Genomic DNA, 17,907 nt, shown 5'->3' with positions numbered 1-17,907 from the left:
CCGTATGAAGGATCTTCTGAACTCCAGTGGAGTGCTCAGGAAAAATGTTCTGAATGGAATTGTGGAATATTGAACCCCTCTTTTGACTTGTTAAATATGTTATTCCATAAAATATGGTATGCTTTCTTATAAACAATGCACAAAATAAATGTGTTATGAAGACAGATGTGAAAAAAAGCCTCTGGTTTTTGTACAAATTCTCACATTTGCAAAACCCCAAAGTTTTTTTTTTAAGGAAATGCCTCCATGTTTATTCTTTTTTATTTCTTTTTTTAATTCATTGTTCACTTTGTGCCTCCATTATATATACTTACACAGACATAAGGAATTGACTGTTTGCTCATCATACAAGGTAATTCAACCTTGTAACGTGCTAAACCTAAGTTTGATGTATTACATCATTTCACTTGAGCAATTATCTGTGGCTTTAACTAACGATTCTTTGGAGAATTAGGTGTGTAGTGTTGTGTTCTGACCACAATTGGCTAAACTGGATCTGAGGGTTGGAGGATTGGGTGTGTTTTGTCTGTTCTGTTCATTTAAAAAAAAGACAATGAGCAATGTTTTAGTGTCAATGTTAAAGGGCATGTACAGTATGAACCACCATGTATTTGGCAGATTTAATTGAATTATTAGCAGCTACTTGATATGTGAGCTTTGTAGTAGTGCTAAGTGTAATGTATATTTGTCTAGGTGCCATATAGTCCCATTCTTCAGTTTTGTCAACCTGTTAATCCACAGTCAGTCTCTACATCACTCTTTAAGTTTTTTTTTAATTCATTTTTTAATTTCATGATTGTAGAAGTTGCTTAATGCAGTTAGGGATCTTCTAGGTGGGAGTGTGTACATATTTACAGTACAAATGATCTTATCTTTCTTCATGACAGCTAATTTAACTGTGTTTTGTTAGAACAGGATATGTGCTCTAATGTGAACCGTGTTTACCCACCCTTTTAAAAGAATATCTAGAATAGACTTCCCAACAACAGGAACCTGAATATTAAAACAAACATTTTCAGATGGCCATACTTGTTTCCAGTCAACTATGAATTAACTTCAGAAAATTTAATTTTGGGTAACTGATATGACTATAATGATCATTATTCCTGTTTTTTTTTTAAGTCTAGTTTTTAATATCCATTTATTTTTTATACACCCCCCCCCCATTACTGTTTTCACTAAGTAGCCTAAAATTACTTATTAATTTTGTGAAAACTAATTATGTGACATATAATGATTGTAATTTTATTATATATATATATAAATATAATATAATATAATACATATAGAGAGATAAATGTATGTGTGTATATATATATATATATATATATATATATATATATATATATATATATATATATATATATATATAAATCATTTAAAAGTTTGGGTTTACACTACCAATTAAAAGTCAAAAACTAGTTAGATTTTTATTTTTCTCAAGAAATTAATATTCAGCAAGTTTGCATTAAATTGATCAAAATTGACATTTACAAAAGATTTTTATTTCAAATAAATGTTTGCACTTTTTATGAATCAAAGAATCCTGAAATCAAATGTACATAAATATTAAGTAGTACTATGGTTTTCAATATTGATAATATGAAGAAATGTTTAACCACATGGGTGTTCATATGATTCATATAATTTATGAATCAATTTCAAAGTGTCCTTCAGGATAAAATAATAATAGAAAAACTATTCTGAACTTCATTCTATATAAACCATATTATAAATCTGTGAATGTGGAGGCTTAGTGCTGGAATGGTTTCAGTGGTTTATGATTTATGATCTTTGGTGTTAAATGGCTTGGCCGATCTCGCTTATCTCGCTGATGTGCAGCTGTCTGTCCTGTTCCAGCATCCTGCATTACTCTTCTCACGGGACCTGAAAAACACACAATATAACAACCTTTACCTGCTGCCATATCAACAACATTTACAAGTCAAAGCAAGATTTGAATCTTCTTTTAAAGCAAATACCACAGAAAAGCTGAGACAACTACCGAGGAGGTGTGGCATATAATAGAGCTTTTGTCAGCACAGAGAAACACTGGTCCAACTGGATGACTAAAGCTGATTCACAACAAACCCAAAGGTATTTTTAAGCTGGCTATAGGATTTAGAATGCTGGTAAACAAATCCTAAATAAAACAATAAAATACATAACAATAAAAACATTTAAACAAAATTAGATTGATATGCTAACTTTGCCAAGTATATACTATTATATAATGATAATTCCCATTGATCAAAATAGTACCGTTTAAATCTTAAAGGTTTATGCTTCTATTTATTTTGTAACCATATTTCACATTTAGTCAGTATATTTCACTTGCGTATGTATTTATAAGTTTCCATATTTTCCACATTTTTATTTATATTTAACATTCCACTCAAAATATGTGACATTTCATTCCATTGCTCTCTTTTCTTTTGGTTATTCTTGAGAGTTCGCTGTCATGAGCTTGATTGGTATAATAAGGATAAGCCCTCAAGATAACTCTGTTTATCATGGAATTAAGAGTGTAGAGATAGCATTAAATACACTTGAGGGCTCTGTCGGGATCATTTTTAACTTCCTTCTGGCATTCAAACGATCATGCTTTCCAAACGTTGTTACTTATTTGACAGCTGCTCTTTGTCTTATGCGATGGTTTGGATATCTGTGACACAACTGCAGGGTTTCTTGTGTCTGTGTAGATTACAGTGCGTATTATGTCTTTCTCTAAAGCTGGGCTAAATAAACCTGTTCACTGAAAATGAATTTGAGGAACCTGAAGCTGCACGTTTAGAAGACTGTTAGAAGACACCTTTGAATTTCAAAGACCCAAAGAAACTGCTGTATTCCTGTTTCAATTTGCTTTTACACACTCATGTTCTTATACAACCCCCTACAGATGAAATACTGTTGTTGCAACTAAAGGAACAAAGTCATCTTAATAAACTTTATCATAAAAGTTCATACTAAGACATGCCATTTGTTTAGACACTCATTTGCATCATATATTCCCAATGAAAATGTAAATTTTTTAGTCAAACAGTTGTTATTTTTAGGAAAGTCATGTCTGGACTGATCTCGGTGTGAGAGATGTTCCACAATCTCTCTCTGTCGGTTCCTCTCTCTGCGTTTCAGGACTTTTTCAGAATAATTAAGGCCAAGACCCTCAAATTCAGCTTTCAACATCACACTCTTGACTCTGGAACAAGAACATAGTATTAGTTCACAGCATTCAATGCTGCAACTCTGAATGTAAGAGTTGAAATGCTCCATCCACAAAATACTACAATAATTCCTATTCATTTTATGTCATAATGTTTCTTTATTTTAAATTGGATGAAATCTTAAAAGCAAAGATTGTAAATCAGGTTAAGTACACCTGTCTAGTTCAGCAGTTCTGTCAGTGATCTCTGTTAATCTCTGTATTAGCTGTTAAACATAAGCATACAGATTCAGTCGTACAAGAGTTTTTAACCTGGGGGTCTGTGCAGGTACTTCACAGTAAGATATAAATCAAAATTAACTTGAATTAAACATTTAATTATGTGCTATGTACTGTTCAAATGTATGCTTACTAGACTGCATTAATTTGATAACAAATCAAGTAATATTGCTAAATATTCTTACGATTTAAAGCAGTGTTTTTCAATTTAATATGTTTTCAAATGTAATGTATTTCTGTGATTGCAAATCTGTAGTATCACATGATCCTATAGAAATTATTCTAAGTGTTGGGAGTAATGCATTACAATTAACCCAAATTCTTTAATCAGATGACTTTATTTTTTATTTTTTTTTATTAAAGTAACGCACTACTACAAAATATATATATTATATTTATATACATATATATTTCAAAATCACTTCCTTCAGCCTAAAACTTAATTTCACTTCTGTCCTACATTTGCCAATATATATTATAATGTTTTAAAATATAAATATAAAACAAAAAATAGAACGCGAGAAATATAAATCTTTTGTAACAGTCGAAATGTCCCTTTTGATCAGATGTGTGTCCTTGCTGAAAAAAAACAACTACATTATATTATTATTGCATCTAAGTTACTAGTACTAAGCAGGAAATGTACAGTTATAAAAGATAAACATCATTTCAGTACTCTTAGTCCCTCTCTCTGCACACGCTTGTTTTTTGAAACCTGTGCCTCTCGACCGAACATTGTGCAGCTAAACATCTACTCAAAGTACAATTACAAAAAGTAAATTCCAGCAGTGAGCTGAAAATACTGGAACCACGAGGTTGCTGTGGTCCCACCAGTCTGTTTGCGTGCATGCGTGTTTGCGTCACGTGGTTAGAACCAACACGCGTTTCAACTCCACGTGCACGAACCGGCCAATCACCGATGACATCCGTGAATCTGAAAGTCACACTTTTCACCGGCTGATCTTGCACTTCACCTTAAAGTTGGCTATCATTTTAAACAATCTTTAGTTAGTTAATCGATAAAAACGTTCATATGTGGCATTCGTATTCGGAGAGACAGCCACAGCATTCCTCAGGAAGAAGCAATCAGTGAAGACAGTGGTGTGAGGTCATCATGTTGGGACACATAGCGAGAAGCCTCGGCCGCCTCCAGCTGCTCCAGTCCTCACTCCCCTCCATCAGACCCGTCTCGGTACAGGAGTCATCTCTTTCATTTGTTTTACATTGCTGTTCATTCATACTCATTCTGTAGTCATGTTAATATGCAGGTCCTGTGTGAAGCTGCCATGAAGGTATGGCTACATTTGTGTCAGGCGTATCAAATCCTTTTCAACTAATTCTAGATAAGAGCAATCTTACCAGGCTTATGCATTCCTCTCCAGTGTCATTTTAGTATTGAATTTTAATATAAAATTACTGTCATTGCTAGGGAATAAGCCTATAATCAAAAATTGTGTGGCTGTGTTTTGAAATTAATTCTTAAATATATTTAATAATATTTAAAATGTGTAACTTTTAAAATGTTTATTTTTTATTCCTATAATTATTTTTCTTTTTTTTATTATTATTATTTTTTTCTTTTTTTTTCTTTTTTTTAAAAATTAATTTAATTTTTATTTCAGTTTTAGTTAAACATTTTTACCAGTGCAATATTGTTTGAAGTAAATTTATGTTTTACTTAATGAAAACAATTGTGAATAGTTTTAGTTAACAATAACATTTTAACATTTTTATTTCCTTTTTAATAATTTTAGTATGTAAACTTATTTCAATTAGTTGTCAAGGCAACATTAAAATTTTCTTCTAATATTTGTATTTCATTTTATTTCAGCTTAATTTAAATGAACGATAACTGTTTTTAATACCTTTAGTTGGTAACTCTTTAGAATAAGGTTCCATTAGTTAATGTTAGTTAACTACTTTAGTTAACATAAACTAAGGAAGAACAATCCTTCAGCAGCATTTATTAATCTTAGTTATTGTTAATATCAACATTTACTAATGCAATATTCAAATCAAAGTTTGAGCTTGTTAACATTAGTTAATGCACTGTGAATAAGCATGAACTAACAGTGAATAACCGTATTTTCATTAACTAACATTAACAAAAATAAATACAGTAATACATGTATTGTTCATTGTTTGTTCATGTTAATTAATACACTAACTAACATTAACTAATGGAACCTTAATCTAAAGTGTTACCCTTAAGTTTTAAGTAATAACACTGTTCTAAACTAAAAGAATAGGATATTAATGAAAACTATTTTTTAATGTCACTCTTTATGCAGACGATGGCACTGTGGCCGTTCTCTTCGCAGCCACGGGACTTCAGCCAGCCCAACTCCACATGGAGTCCAGAGATGTGCAAGGTTTACGACCACTATAACACACTGTGTGACACTGACACCGAAAATAAAGAGAGAAAAAGGGCGCCTTGGAGGAAGTTGCCCAGCTACAATCGTTCCATTAAATATGCTACTGGTAAGCGATAAATGTGTATCCGCATAGTTTCTTCTAGTCTTCGTTATCAGTTTAATGACGTGATAATGCAATTTATAATAAAAGCAAAAGTCACATTGTTTCTGTCCTGTAGGCGGCATACACCTCAGCAAAATGATCAAGGCCCAAGCTCGACTTTTCACAAGAAATATTAAAGAGCAGGGCGCAACGTTTGAGTATGTGGTGTTTGTCAATAAGGAGGAGAAGAGATGTGTTTGTGTGTTTCAGGCAGGACATTTACTAGAAGGTGCACCTGGGTAAGGAGTAGCTCTATTTTACATTTATTGCCTGAAAGTATACCCGAAATTAAATTACACATTTACATTTGTGAAGAATGGGAGAACAGGAAATGATGTTACACCTGTTTCCTTTTTGGCAGGTATGTACATGGTGGAGCTATAGCCACCATGATTGACACAGTGACTGGCACTCTTGCCGGTTTCCTCTCAGGACCTATTATGACTGCCAATCTCAACATCAACTACCGCAAGTGAGATACAGTCTTTCAAAGGCGGTTTACATAATTTGTTTTACCAATTGAGACTTGCTTTGGTTATCTGTGATCTCACCTGTTGAACTCTATTCTCCTGTACAGTCCAATGCCTCTGGGTAGTGTGGTTTTAATTCACAGTGCTCTGGATCAGATAGAGAGGAAGAAACAATTCATCACTTGCAAAGTGACCAGCACTGATGAGTCCAAACTCTACACTGAAGCCACAGGTAGAGAACGTAAACACTCAAACCTATGAATATTATGTATGTTTGTAAGAAAACAAACAGATTCATTAATGCAACAAGCGTGAAAATATGCATATGCAATGTCCGTCATCTCTTTAAACCACATGATGCAAATGTCCTCGTAGCATGCTGGTATACCAATTAGATATTTATCACGTGTTTTTTTATTTTATTGTATTATTGTTTTTGTCCTGTGTAATCTTACCTTCCAATTTTGACAAAACTTTGAAACGAATAACCTAACCAATAGAAAATGTAAACATTATTGAATAAAAGTATACAGTCAATGAAAAATATGAACAAATAAAAACATTACAAGTAATATAATGTAGCAAAGATAAAACTGAAATAATTGGTGCCTTTAGTTTCTCCTGTAGGTACAAATTCAAGAGAGTAATCAAATGTAAAACAACACTTCACAATCTTCACTTTATATGTGAAATGGTCATAAATGATTGTTAAAGCTACAAAAGTTATTCAGTCAAGAGCAGTGAATGATTCTCACTTTTTCTTTTGTTGTTTTATTAATATTAATGACATATTCCACAGCAGGTATTGAACAGTATATTAGGCTGCTGTGACCTGGTCCACAGATACAATAAAATGATACACATCCAATTTTATCCCAGCTGTATAAATTCACTTAAGATATAACCAGCTGTGTTTGTGAGCATACTTGCCAAGACAGGATTTTTGAGTTGATTTGTTTATTCAGAAGCGATAAGAAGAGAATGCATTGAGAATTTGTTGAGGATCTATCAGACAGCGTGTGAGTGTCTTTTTGCACTTGAAGTGGTATAAATTTGCTTGAGTGTTTAAACTAGTAAAAGTTAAAAACACTGGCCAATCTGGCCCTTGACAATTTTGCACTTTGGAAAAGGAGCAATATCATTTCCTCATTATCTTCAGCTGTGATGTTGACAGCAGATTCACAGATGAACATCGACATAAAAACAATATACATTTAATGGTTTAAAAAGTTTTATATATATTCGTTTTTATATATTATATAGCATATTTTTTAAACATATTTAAATATAAAATGTATGTTTATTTGCAATGGTTATGCTAACAACAATACATTACAAACATTTATAACAGTAAAACAGCGACATCTGCTGACGGACACGTGCTGCGCTGTCACAGGAACATGCCAGCTGAAGATAATGAGGAAATTATGTCGCTCCTTTTGCAAAGTGCATTTTAACGACTACTTAATGGCAACACATGCCCTATTCACTCCAAAGTCCCCACTCCAAGGGGATAGGGATGATCACTTCCATTTGGAATTTGCCCAGGAACCGTTCGGTACCGATACTAGTACCGGCACACCCCTAATATATACTATATTTTACTCTTCATATATCTCACTTTCTCCTTTTCCTCCTCTTTCTTGCATTGCAGCTCTGTTTGTTTCAATAAGTGTGGACCATTTATTTGGATCACAAAACTGAATCGATCACGAAACTTCCTGGAGCCCGACACGGTGTGTCATGGTGTGTGTGCACACGCGAGTGAGATTATGGAGTGTGTGTGCAATGAACATTAGATCAAGTTAATGTTTTTCCTCAGCTCTCTGAATGAGCTGTTTTTTTTAGAGTGATGCACTACATATGACTGCCTTATATTGTGTTTTTGTAAAATTAAATCATATTAACCCTGTATATTTATTGATACATTTTTGTTGCAAACACATTTATTTTCTTGAAAAGTATTATAAAAGGAAAATCTCTGTAATATATTTTTAGCAGTACTATTTTACATATTGTGTTTAAGAGAATTTCATTTAAATACATTTTGTTATAAATGTAAAAGGTGTGCCTTTAAATTGTTTTATTTCTAGTGAATAACAAAACATTTATAACGATCTTCATTCATGCCATTAAAGACAGTAAAGAGCCAGTAATCAAAAATGTGTGCTTCTGTTCTGAAATTTCTTTTTGTTTCTCTGAAAAATTACAAAATTTACACAACCCGTTGTGATAACACTACTATTGAATGAATGCAACTATCTGTTGATATTATCCTCTGTTTAAATCATCTTTATTCCTTGTTTTTTCATCGTATTGTTTTTTTTTTTAATGATTAATAATATTGTTTTATGAATAAGGTCAATCCAATCACAGCTGCCCAAGGAATGTCATAGAAAGAGATCTATGGGACCAGGCAGGCTTTGTCCCAGGCTCAATGACTTTGATTAGGTCCATTGAAACATTACTGGAACATTACTGGGCAAGAAGTTCATGCTGGCTATGATGGTTCACACACATATTAGCATCAATGGTTCTATAAATAACCTTTACCATCCATGGAACCTTTCCAGTCCAAACATTATTATAAGTATAAAAAAATATATATTTTAAGAACAGTTAACAGAAAGATTATTCTGTCAGAACAGATCTAACAGAAACCCAAAATTGTTCTTCTATTGCAATACAATGAACCTTTTGGAACCTTTATTTTAAAAAGGTGCACAGAGTTAAGCTTATACAGAATTGAGAACTCTTCCCTACAGTTAACATCAGTGATTTACTAAATTTGAATTATTATTTTGGTAGCACTTTATTTTACAGTCTTGTTCCTCATGTACATACTATGTACTTATTATAGTAATTACAATAACTATGTAATAACTAGGAATAACCCTGAACCTAACCCTAATCCTAACCCTACCCCATGTAGTTACCTTGTATTACCAGAACTTTCTTAGATAAATACACTGTATGTACACTATAAGTACATGTTTGTACACATACTGTAAAATAAAGTGCAACCATTATTATTATTAAGGATATCCTCTAGTCTAGATCCTTATACCTTTTTACTAACCACAAGTAAAGCAGGAATAAAACTAAGCTGCTTTAGATTTCATCACCTGTTCTGCGTGATATACTGTACTGTACCTGTATTCCTGCATTAAACCGCGCAAAATGATCAAATAATTCAAGGTGTTGCTATAACTAACTTTCCTTGTTTGCTGCTGTTTTACTCTGCTTCCTGTTAATTGTGTCTGCGATCAGTTTTGCACCCGCTCCTCCTGCAAGGGTTGCACCTCCTGTGATTAAAGCAGCAGGTAGAGCCAATCCAGTTCCCGCTGCCAGTGCTACACCTCCAATCACTCCTCCCACTCCTGCTCCCACCAACGCTCCCATTTTAGCAGTCTTTACAAGTCTCTTTTGTTCATCCTTCCTTATACTGGTCTCCTCTTCTTGCCTTAATCTCCTGTCCTCCTTTCTCTGACTCTCTTCTTCTTCCCAGATTTTCCTTTGAGCTTCCCGGTACATCTGATTTGTGTAATGCTCTCCCCCGTTGTCCTTCACCAGTGTGTCTACCTTCCATAACAGCTCTCTAACCTGTGCTTGATCTTCAATCGTGTTATCAAAAACCTGATAACCAGCTTTACACTGTTTGGTTAGCTCATTCATCTGCTTGTTTGTTGTCAGAAACTCCTCTATAGATGTTTTCAACTGATCCCCTCTAGTGAAAAGAATGATGGTGTAATGTAAAGCATCTTCTCCAAAGTTCTCCTGAATCCATTTCACTGTGTATTGCTCCTCAGCTGTGAATCTCACATCCAATCGGATGACCAGTAGAAACGCATGAGGACCAGGAAGAGACATTTCTACACATCTCACTACTTCGACCTTCAAGTCTCGTTCACACATTGACGTGTCACACACCCCTGGAGTGTCAATCACTGAGATGATTCGACCTTCTACCCGCCGCTGATACTGTTGGCATTTTCCAGTCACAGATTCAGAACAAAATTCTTCTTTAAAAGCTTTTTGTCCCAGGATGGTGTTTCCTGTCGCGCTCTTTCCAGCTCCAGTTTTCCCCACCATCACAATTCTGAGATCTGACAATGATTGAAGAAGATAACTTGTGTAAACAAATGCAATGTGCATTATAATTAATTGATTTGCCCACTATTTTTTTTTTTTATTCAGTGCTTGCAGAGTTATGCATTGTTATTGTTTTCTGTCAATAACTCAAGCAACAGATATTGGAGTCTAAATAGATTTCTGAAGTTAATTTATTGCAATTACTTTATTTGCCTCTGTAATTTCAACATGTCACATAGTCTATGATTGTCAACAATAATATTTTTATGAATAGATGTGCCTTACACAAAGTAGTGAATTCTTTAGTTCTGGGTCAAGATATATTATATTATTAAGATTTATAGACATTAGTCTAGATTCTCACCTGCTTGGGTGTTTCCCAGGTCGCATTTTCCTATACTGCTTATTTTCCAGCTTTCTGTTTGTTTTTGGATCTCATTTACTTCTTCCATTTGTTCATATGAGAATTTCACTGATCTTACTAATGATCCACTATCACCCACTTTAACATTCTCACATTCCTGAAAAACCCATTCTTCATCTTCGTGAGTTTTCTTTGTTTTTCTCAAATGAGAAATAAGAGTTTCCTTTTCTTGTTCGATGAAAGTATGTGTTATGCGTTCCTGTATTACACTTTTAAACGTCTTCCACACAGTTTTACTTCTTTTGTCTCTCTGTGTGTGTTGTCTTGTGTCTTCCTTTTTTTCTTCCAGTTTTTGCATTACCTTTTTAATCTTTGTTGGGGACTTTAAGTGAATGTCAGTGTTGTAATGCTGGTCACAATTCTGTTTGACGATGTCGTCAATCTTCTGTAGAAGCTTTGAGATGTGAGTTGCGTTGATTTCATTTATACTGTCGATTGCGTGATATTTATCCCTGCAGTGTCTGACTAGCTCCTGAAATTTTGTACTAAGCATAAACACCATCCATTCTTTGTTGGACATTTGTTCTCTTCCAATTAACAGAAGAAGGGTGAACTTAAAAGCCTGTGGTCCAAAGTTCTCCTCAATTTGTTCCACAAGGATCCTCTCGCCCTCTTTCATGTTCTCCAGATTGATCATCAGCAGGAACACGTGAGGTCCAGGGTGACAGAGAGAAACACTCTTTATCATTTCATGATGCAGCTCTTCATCGGTCAGTTCAGTGGTGAAGAATCCCGGAGTGTCAATGACTGAGATGATTCTGTCCTCTACTCTTCCTCTCTGTATCTCGCTCACTCTGGTTCTGGTCTCTTTAAAAGCCTTTCTGCCCAGTATTAAATTTCCTGTTGCACTCTTTCCAACACCAGAAACACCCAACAGCACAATTCTCAGCTCAGGCGAGTGAAATGTTCTCTCTGATTCTGCGTGAAGATAAAAAACAGTCACATAGTTCTGGCCTTTCCTACAGCAAGAGCTACAGTATTGCTCACACACAAGTAATACATTGTAAGGGGGGGTTGGTACAGGCTGATAAACATATCATATTTCCAAATACAAACAAACCCAAAGTTCACATTGCATAAATACAAAATGGGCTTTCAAAAGTGAAAACCATTTTGTATAGAAATGCCGGGATACATGAACTATATCACGCTGTAAATTCATGTAAATTATTTATCCTTATTTATCGATCTATGATGAGTTTATCTTAATTAAATACAAAATTTCAGCACCTTTTTAAATCATACTGCAAATAGTTGCATGTAAACAACATTTTAAGTTGTACTTGCAAACTCATTTTAAAAAGATACAAACGTATACAAGTACCTAATAGTGAAAAGTGCTCAAACATAAAAGTGCTCAAACATACTGTACAATAGGCACTGTTTTGCTGTATGTTGAAAATGTAGCTCACCTGGATATCTTGGTGGTGTTTTATAAAACCAGCAATCTGCAGTCTCCATGCTGAACTTCTAAACCCACAACAAACATTCCCTGAAAAAGCAATATGAATACTGTAGCTGTAAGGTGTTTTATTCAAAGTCAGCTGTTCACTCTCCAGTGTTGTTGTTTAATGTGTGTTGTGAAATCTCTCCAGAATTCATTGTGTGGATGTTTGCATGTGAGCTTGACTTATTTAACCAGAATCCGGTTCATTGCTCTTAACCACAACGTTTTTTTTTTCTTCTTCTTTAACAGCTTTGTAAGCAGAGTGTCACTGTTGGCTTAACAAGTATTATTTGCAGTATTTTAGATCACCTGTATAATATACCTGTAGTATATACTTTTATTTTATACATTTGTACATAATTTATATAGCTGCATGAAACAGAGTTGATAGTTACAGTATGCAACAGCTGTAAAACCTAAATGTAAAAAGTGAAACCAAGATAAATCATGTTGCATTTCCACTGTTAATGTGATAACACATAAAAACATAATAATTGATAAAAGACTTGCATTTTTAAGCAAGATATATTTAACTGGTTGAACTTTCTTGTTTTGTGCTTCTGGTTCGATCTGGTATGTGCACCTCTTGTGGTTCAGTGCCCACAAGTTACTAAGAAACCGTTTGTGATCCTCACACCAAAACACAAAACAAATGTGTGCTTCATATGGGAATCCTATATAGTGCTTCAGATTTTTGGCCATTTTTTATTTGTTATAAACATCTGGTACTGAAATTATCCAAATTTAAGATGTATTTATTGTGTGCAGAAAAACGTATAATTTCCTTTTCAAGAGAGACAGGATGTGGCACTTGTGTTTTTACATTTTGCTCAAAAAAACAAACAAAAAAAAATTCCTTATAAACAACAAAACTTTATTTTAAATCCTTTAATGCCAACTATCAGTCTCTCCAGTAATATACCATTAAGGAAATACTGAATTTCTTTTTCTTTTTGTAATTGTTGAATAGGAGTTACAATACAAGTTAACCTTTTTTCACAATACTTTTCACTAAATCTTTCATTTGAGCCATTTATTGCACGTTTTGAGGTAAGTGATCCTGATTTGGAATGTACTAAGGGGTGTACAAATCATTATAACTTTTAGGACATGCCCCTCTTGCTTTCAGAAATTACTATATTTGTTCTTATCTTCCTAAAAAACATTTAAACTGCACAGTGTTGTGATGAGAGGCTGATCTGATTTAAAATCTACCCACCACCCCCCACTCCCATACCATTGCAATACCTAGACTTGTGGTCTTCGTACTTAATGTAATGTAAGCAGGGACAAGATGATGTGAGAATCCTAATGCAAGCACAGATTTATAAAAAAAAACACAGACCTGAAACAAGAATACAATCCACAGACAGGAGGCAGGAGTTCAGAAATTGTCTCCTTGACCATAACAAGACAGGCAGTGTATTCAGAGATGGCCTCCATGGCCATGACAGGATAAGCAAAGGGTTCAGGGATGGCTTCCTTGGCCATTACAGGGCAGACTGAAAGTTCAGGGACGGCCTCTTTGACCATGACAGGACAGACAGTGGGTTCAGGGATGGCCTCCTTTGCCATGACAGAAAAGAGCTCAGAGATGGCTTCTCTGGTCATGGCAGGGAAGGCAGAGTGTTCAGAGATGGCCTCCTTTAGGCAGGACAGACAGAGAGTCCAATGATGACATCCATGGCTGTGACAGGACAGGCAGAGTTTTCAAGTAAATCCTCTGTGGCTGTAACAGGGCAGATTGAGGGTTTAGGCACTACCTCCATGGCTTTGATAGGACAACTATCTGTGGGGCTTGAAAGTGCAGAGGCTGCAGGACTGCATTCCTCCTCCATGATTCCCACAGTATAAATGCAAAACTGCTCAGCTACAGTACATGGTAATATAATGCTCCAGTGTCCAGTCAGGATGCCACAGAGACATACATGAACTGATCAGCTCAGATAGCCCTTGTCCATTTGTGTCAGGTGTGCCAGCTCCAAAAAATCCATGGCATCCTCTATAAAATTAGCTAATAAAGGGAATTAAATATGTTACAAACCTGATTCCAAAACAGTTGGGACACTGTAGAAATTGTGAATAAAAACAGAATGCAATGATGTGAAAGTTTCAAATTTCAATATTTTATTCAGAATACAACATAGATGACATATCAAATGTTTTAAGGGAAAAATAAGTTGTTTTTCTATTTTTATGGCATCAACACCTCTCTAAAAAGAGTGGGACAAGGCCATGTTCACCACTGTGTGGCATCCCTTCTTCTTTTTATAACAGTCTGCAAACGTCTGTTGATGCAGTATGTGGTCTGGCATTGTCATGTTGGAAAATGCAAGGTCTTCCCTGAAAGAGACGACGTCTGGATGGGAGCATATTGTATGTTGTTCTAGAACTTGGATATACCTTTCAGCATTGATGGTACCTTTCCAGATGTGTAAGCTGCCCGTGCCACACACACTCATGCAACCCAACACCATCAGTGATGCAGGCTTCTGAACTGAGCACTGATAACAAGTTGGGTTGCCTTGTCCTCTTTAGTCCAGATGACATGGTGTCCCAGTTTTCCATAAAGAACTTCAAATTTTGATTCGTCTGACCACAGAACAGTTTTCCACTTCGCCACAGTCCATTTTAAATGAGCCTTGGCCCAGAGAAAATGCCTGCGCTTCTGGATCATGTTTAGATATAGCTTTTTTTAACCTATAGAGTTTTAGCCGGCAACGGCAAATGGCACGGTGGATTGTGTTCACCGACAATGTTTTCTGGAAGTATTCCTGAGCCCATGTTGTGATTTCCATTACAGTACCATTCCTGTATGTGATTCAGTGCCGTCTAAAGGTCCGAAGATCATGGGCATCCAGTATGGTTTTCCCAGCCTTGACCCTTACGCACAGAGATTGTCTAGATTCTCTGAATCTTTGGATGATATTATGCACTGTAGATGATTGCAATATTTCTCTCTCAGAAACTCTTTTTTGATATTGCTCCACTGTTTTTTCGCTGCAGCATTGGGGGAATTGGTGATCCTCTGCCCATCTTGACTTCGGAGAGACACTGCCACTCTGAGAGGCTCTTTTAATACCCAATTATGTTGCCAACTTACCTAATAAGTTGCAAATCAGTCCTCCAGCTGTTCCTTATATGTACATTTAACTTTTCTGGCCTCTTATTGTTACCTGTCCCAACTTTTTTGGAATGTGTAGTTCTCGTGAAATCCAAAATGAGCCAATATTTGCCATGACATTTCAAAATGTCTCACTTTCAACATTTTAGATGTTAAATAAAATATAAGTTTTTGAGATTTGTAAATTATTCCATTCCTTTTCTACTCACAATTTGTACATTGTCCCAAATTTTTTGGAATCGGTTTGTATTTGTAGGGAATGTGGGCAGAATCACTGCTTAACAGCTGATCAACTGAATCGGCCAGCAATTCACTGAACGGGCCGTATATCATCAACTCTGCAATGGATATTAAAGGGGTCATATGATGCTTTTTAAAATATCATTATTTGTGTATTTGGTGTAACAGAATATGTTGTCATGCTTTAATGTTCACAAAACACATTATTTTTTAAAATACTATACATTATTGTAGGTCCTCTATGCCCCGCCTTTTTCAAATGTGTCGTCCCTTCTTCTGACAAGTGCAGACTGCTCTGATTGGCCAAATGACCCAGTGCATTGTTATTGGCCAAACATTGCAATCACACATCAAAAATGTAAAACCTCTTTCCATAATTGCGAGCTACATCTCTCAAACTAAATGTAAAGGCAGATAATAATGTCTTTAGTTTTACCTTCAGTTCAAGCCCTAAAGGGGAACAGAGTCAAGTGATAGTCACAGTGATGAAACTCGTATGTGATTGTAGTACACAAGCCACTGATGGTTAAGACAGCTAACTCCGCTGTCTGACCGTCTCTCTTTTTCTCTCATGCACAAGAGTGCATGCGAACACACACGCAACACGCAAAATTCCGCATTTGAACATTCAAATACTTTAATAACAAAGCATACTTACAATAGCTGATTCAGAAGTGTCAGATTGTTGTAGAAAAGTCAGAATTACCTCCTCTCCTAGCTCACAAAACGGTTGTCCAAGAAAGAATCTTAAAGATTCCAAAATACACAATTTAACTGGGTTGACGATTGAATCCAAGCCAACAATTCCAATGATATAAGATATTAAAGATACATTAAAGTGATTATTATGTTTTTAATATGAGTATTTTTTCTTACAAATCGTATCGATTTGCTACAGGAGACCTTTGTTCACCCTTTGTTCACAGTCATGTGAGACACTTTTTTAATAGATGGGCACTTTTTATTTAACTTATTTTGGGCTGATGCAGGCGACACCTGCTGAGTGAATCAAGATGGCAATGCTTGCTTCAGCTTCTTGTACGGCGGTGGCGCCCAGTGATGAACTCTCCCTGTTTCCTTATGATACTGATGTAAAACCTCCGGAGCTGGCAGCAACTGCTGCAAAACCTCAAGAGGTGTCAGTGGTATCCATTTATCAACTCTCTGCCTGTCCTGTCACAACTATGGAGACCGTCTGTGAATACTCTGCCTGTCCTGTCATGGCTATGGAAGCTGTCTGCGAATTCTTTGCCTGACCTGTCGCAGCTAGATAGACCATCTGTGGATTCTTTGCCTGTTCTGTCCTGTCATGGCTATGGAGGCCTTCGGTGAACTCTTTGCCTGCCCTGTCTCAGCTATGGAGGCCCTTCTTTGAACTCTCTGCCTGTCCTATAACAGCCATGAAGGCTATCTTTAAACTGTCTGCAGTCCTGTCAAGGCTTTGGAGGCCATTTATGAACATTTATCTCACTCTGAACTGGCCAAGAAGGCCAACTCTGAACTTTCGCTGCGTTCTGAAACAACCTTGGTGGCTGATTGTGAACAGTCTGTCTTGTCTTGTCTGAACTAAGGTGTCTGATTTTGAACTGTCTATCTTGCCCTTTTCTATTAAGTAACCTAAACCTGGGCTGTCTGTCTGTCCTAATGCTTCTGTAGAGTCCGAATTTGAATTATCTGTTGGTCCCTGTGGCGAGTGGGGCGGGGCCGAGAGGCGTGGGAACGAGGAGTGAGGCCAGGTGTAGTGATTGAAGATGAGCTGCCCCTACGCCCCACCGCCGGTATCGAATCCCACGTAGGAGATGGAAGGATATAAAACTGGAGCGACTATAGTGAAGGACGAGAGAGGACCAGGCCTGGGACATTATTTTATGTTTGCTTTTTATTTTGTGTTTTGTGTTTATTTTTGGAATTATTCAAATGTTTTGATTGTCCGCCGGTTCCCGCCTCCTTCTTCCCGATGATATGGAGTTTTAATATTATTACAGTCTCGATTTAATCAAGTCTGATGTTGAACCATCCATCTGTCCAGTTTCTACTAACACACCAGTTTGTGACATGTCAGTCTGTCCAATTCTAATCAGTGCTCTTGAATTTGATCTATTTTTTGCCCAATTTTGAATAATAAGCCTGCATTTTCTGTCAGTCCAG

The 17,907-nt window shown here is 35.8% G+C and overlaps 2 protein-coding genes across 3 annotated transcripts; one reads left to right on the top strand and one right to left on the bottom strand.

Moving 5' to 3' along the window:
* The first annotated feature begins 4,372 nt into the window (after window positions 1–4,372).
* LOC113059639 (acyl-coenzyme A thioesterase THEM4-like) lies at window positions 4,373–8,676 on the top strand. The gene is made up of 6 exons (XM_026228179.1): window positions 4,373–4,634; window positions 5,734–5,926; window positions 6,039–6,201; window positions 6,324–6,434; window positions 6,540–6,664; window positions 8,087–8,676. Exons 1-6 carry the CDS (start codon window positions 4,557–4,559, stop codon window positions 8,134–8,136), a joined length of 720 nt encoding a protein of 239 aa, XP_026083964.1. The 5' UTR covers window positions 4,373–4,556; the 3' UTR covers window positions 8,137–8,676.
* Window positions 8,677–9,468: 792 nt separating this feature from the next.
* LOC113060131 (uncharacterized) lies at window positions 9,469–13,964 on the bottom strand. Of its 2 annotated transcripts, XM_026228980.1 has the most exons (4): window positions 13,741–13,964; window positions 12,361–12,440; window positions 10,889–11,866; window positions 9,469–10,538 (listed from the first exon to the last, which is right to left on the bottom strand). In XM_026228980.1, the coding sequence occupies exons 2-4, from the start codon at window positions 12,407–12,409 to the stop codon at window positions 9,643–9,645; spliced, it is 1,923 nt and encodes a 640-aa protein (XP_026084765.1). In that variant the 5' UTR covers window positions 12,410–12,440; window positions 13,741–13,964; the 3' UTR covers window positions 9,469–9,642. The 2 variants fall into 2 exon arrangements, with proteins under 2 accessions (XP_026084765.1, XP_026084764.1); XM_026228979.1 differs by lacking the exon at window positions 13,741–13,964 and having other exon boundaries at window positions 12,361–12,492.
* Between the last annotated feature and the right edge of the window lie 3,943 nt (window positions 13,965–17,907).

Source organism: Carassius auratus, chromosome 41 (assembly GCF_003368295.1).
Source record: "Carassius auratus strain Wakin chromosome 41, ASM336829v1, whole genome shotgun sequence".
NCBI classification, from domain to species: Eukaryota; Metazoa; Chordata; class Actinopteri; order Cypriniformes; family Cyprinidae; genus Carassius; species Carassius auratus.
Note: the sequence above shows the minus strand (reverse complement) of the source record. Positions and strands in the feature narration are given on the sequence as shown.

What these genes read in the sequence shown, in the direction of transcription:
- LOC113059639 (XM_026228179.1), top strand. Translation starts at nt 4,557, where the DNA reads ATGTTGGGACACATAGCGAGAAGCCTCGGCCGCCTCCAGCTGCTCCAG. An exon ending in TTACTAGAAGGTGCACCTGG is followed by an intron (nt 6,202 to 6,323) that starts GTAAGGAGTAGC and finishes CCTTTTTGGCAG; the next exon opens with GTATGTACATGGTGGAGCTA. An exon ending in CTCAACATCAACTACCGCAA is followed by an intron (nt 6,435 to 6,539) that starts GTGAGATACAGT and finishes TCTCCTGTACAG; the next exon opens with TCCAATGCCTCTGGGTAGTG.
- LOC113060131 (XM_026228980.1), bottom strand. Translation starts at nt 12,409, where the DNA reads ATGGAGACTGCAGATTGCTGGTTTTATAAAACACCACCAAGATATCCA. An exon ending in AACACCACCAAGATATCCAG is followed by an intron (nt 11,867 to 12,360) that starts GTGAGCTACATT and finishes ATCTTCACGCAG; the next exon opens with AATCAGAGAGAACATTTCAC. An exon ending in CCTGGGAAACACCCAAGCAG is followed by an intron (nt 10,539 to 10,888) that starts GTGAGAATCTAG and finishes AATCATTGTCAG; the next exon opens with ATCTCAGAATTGTGATGGTG.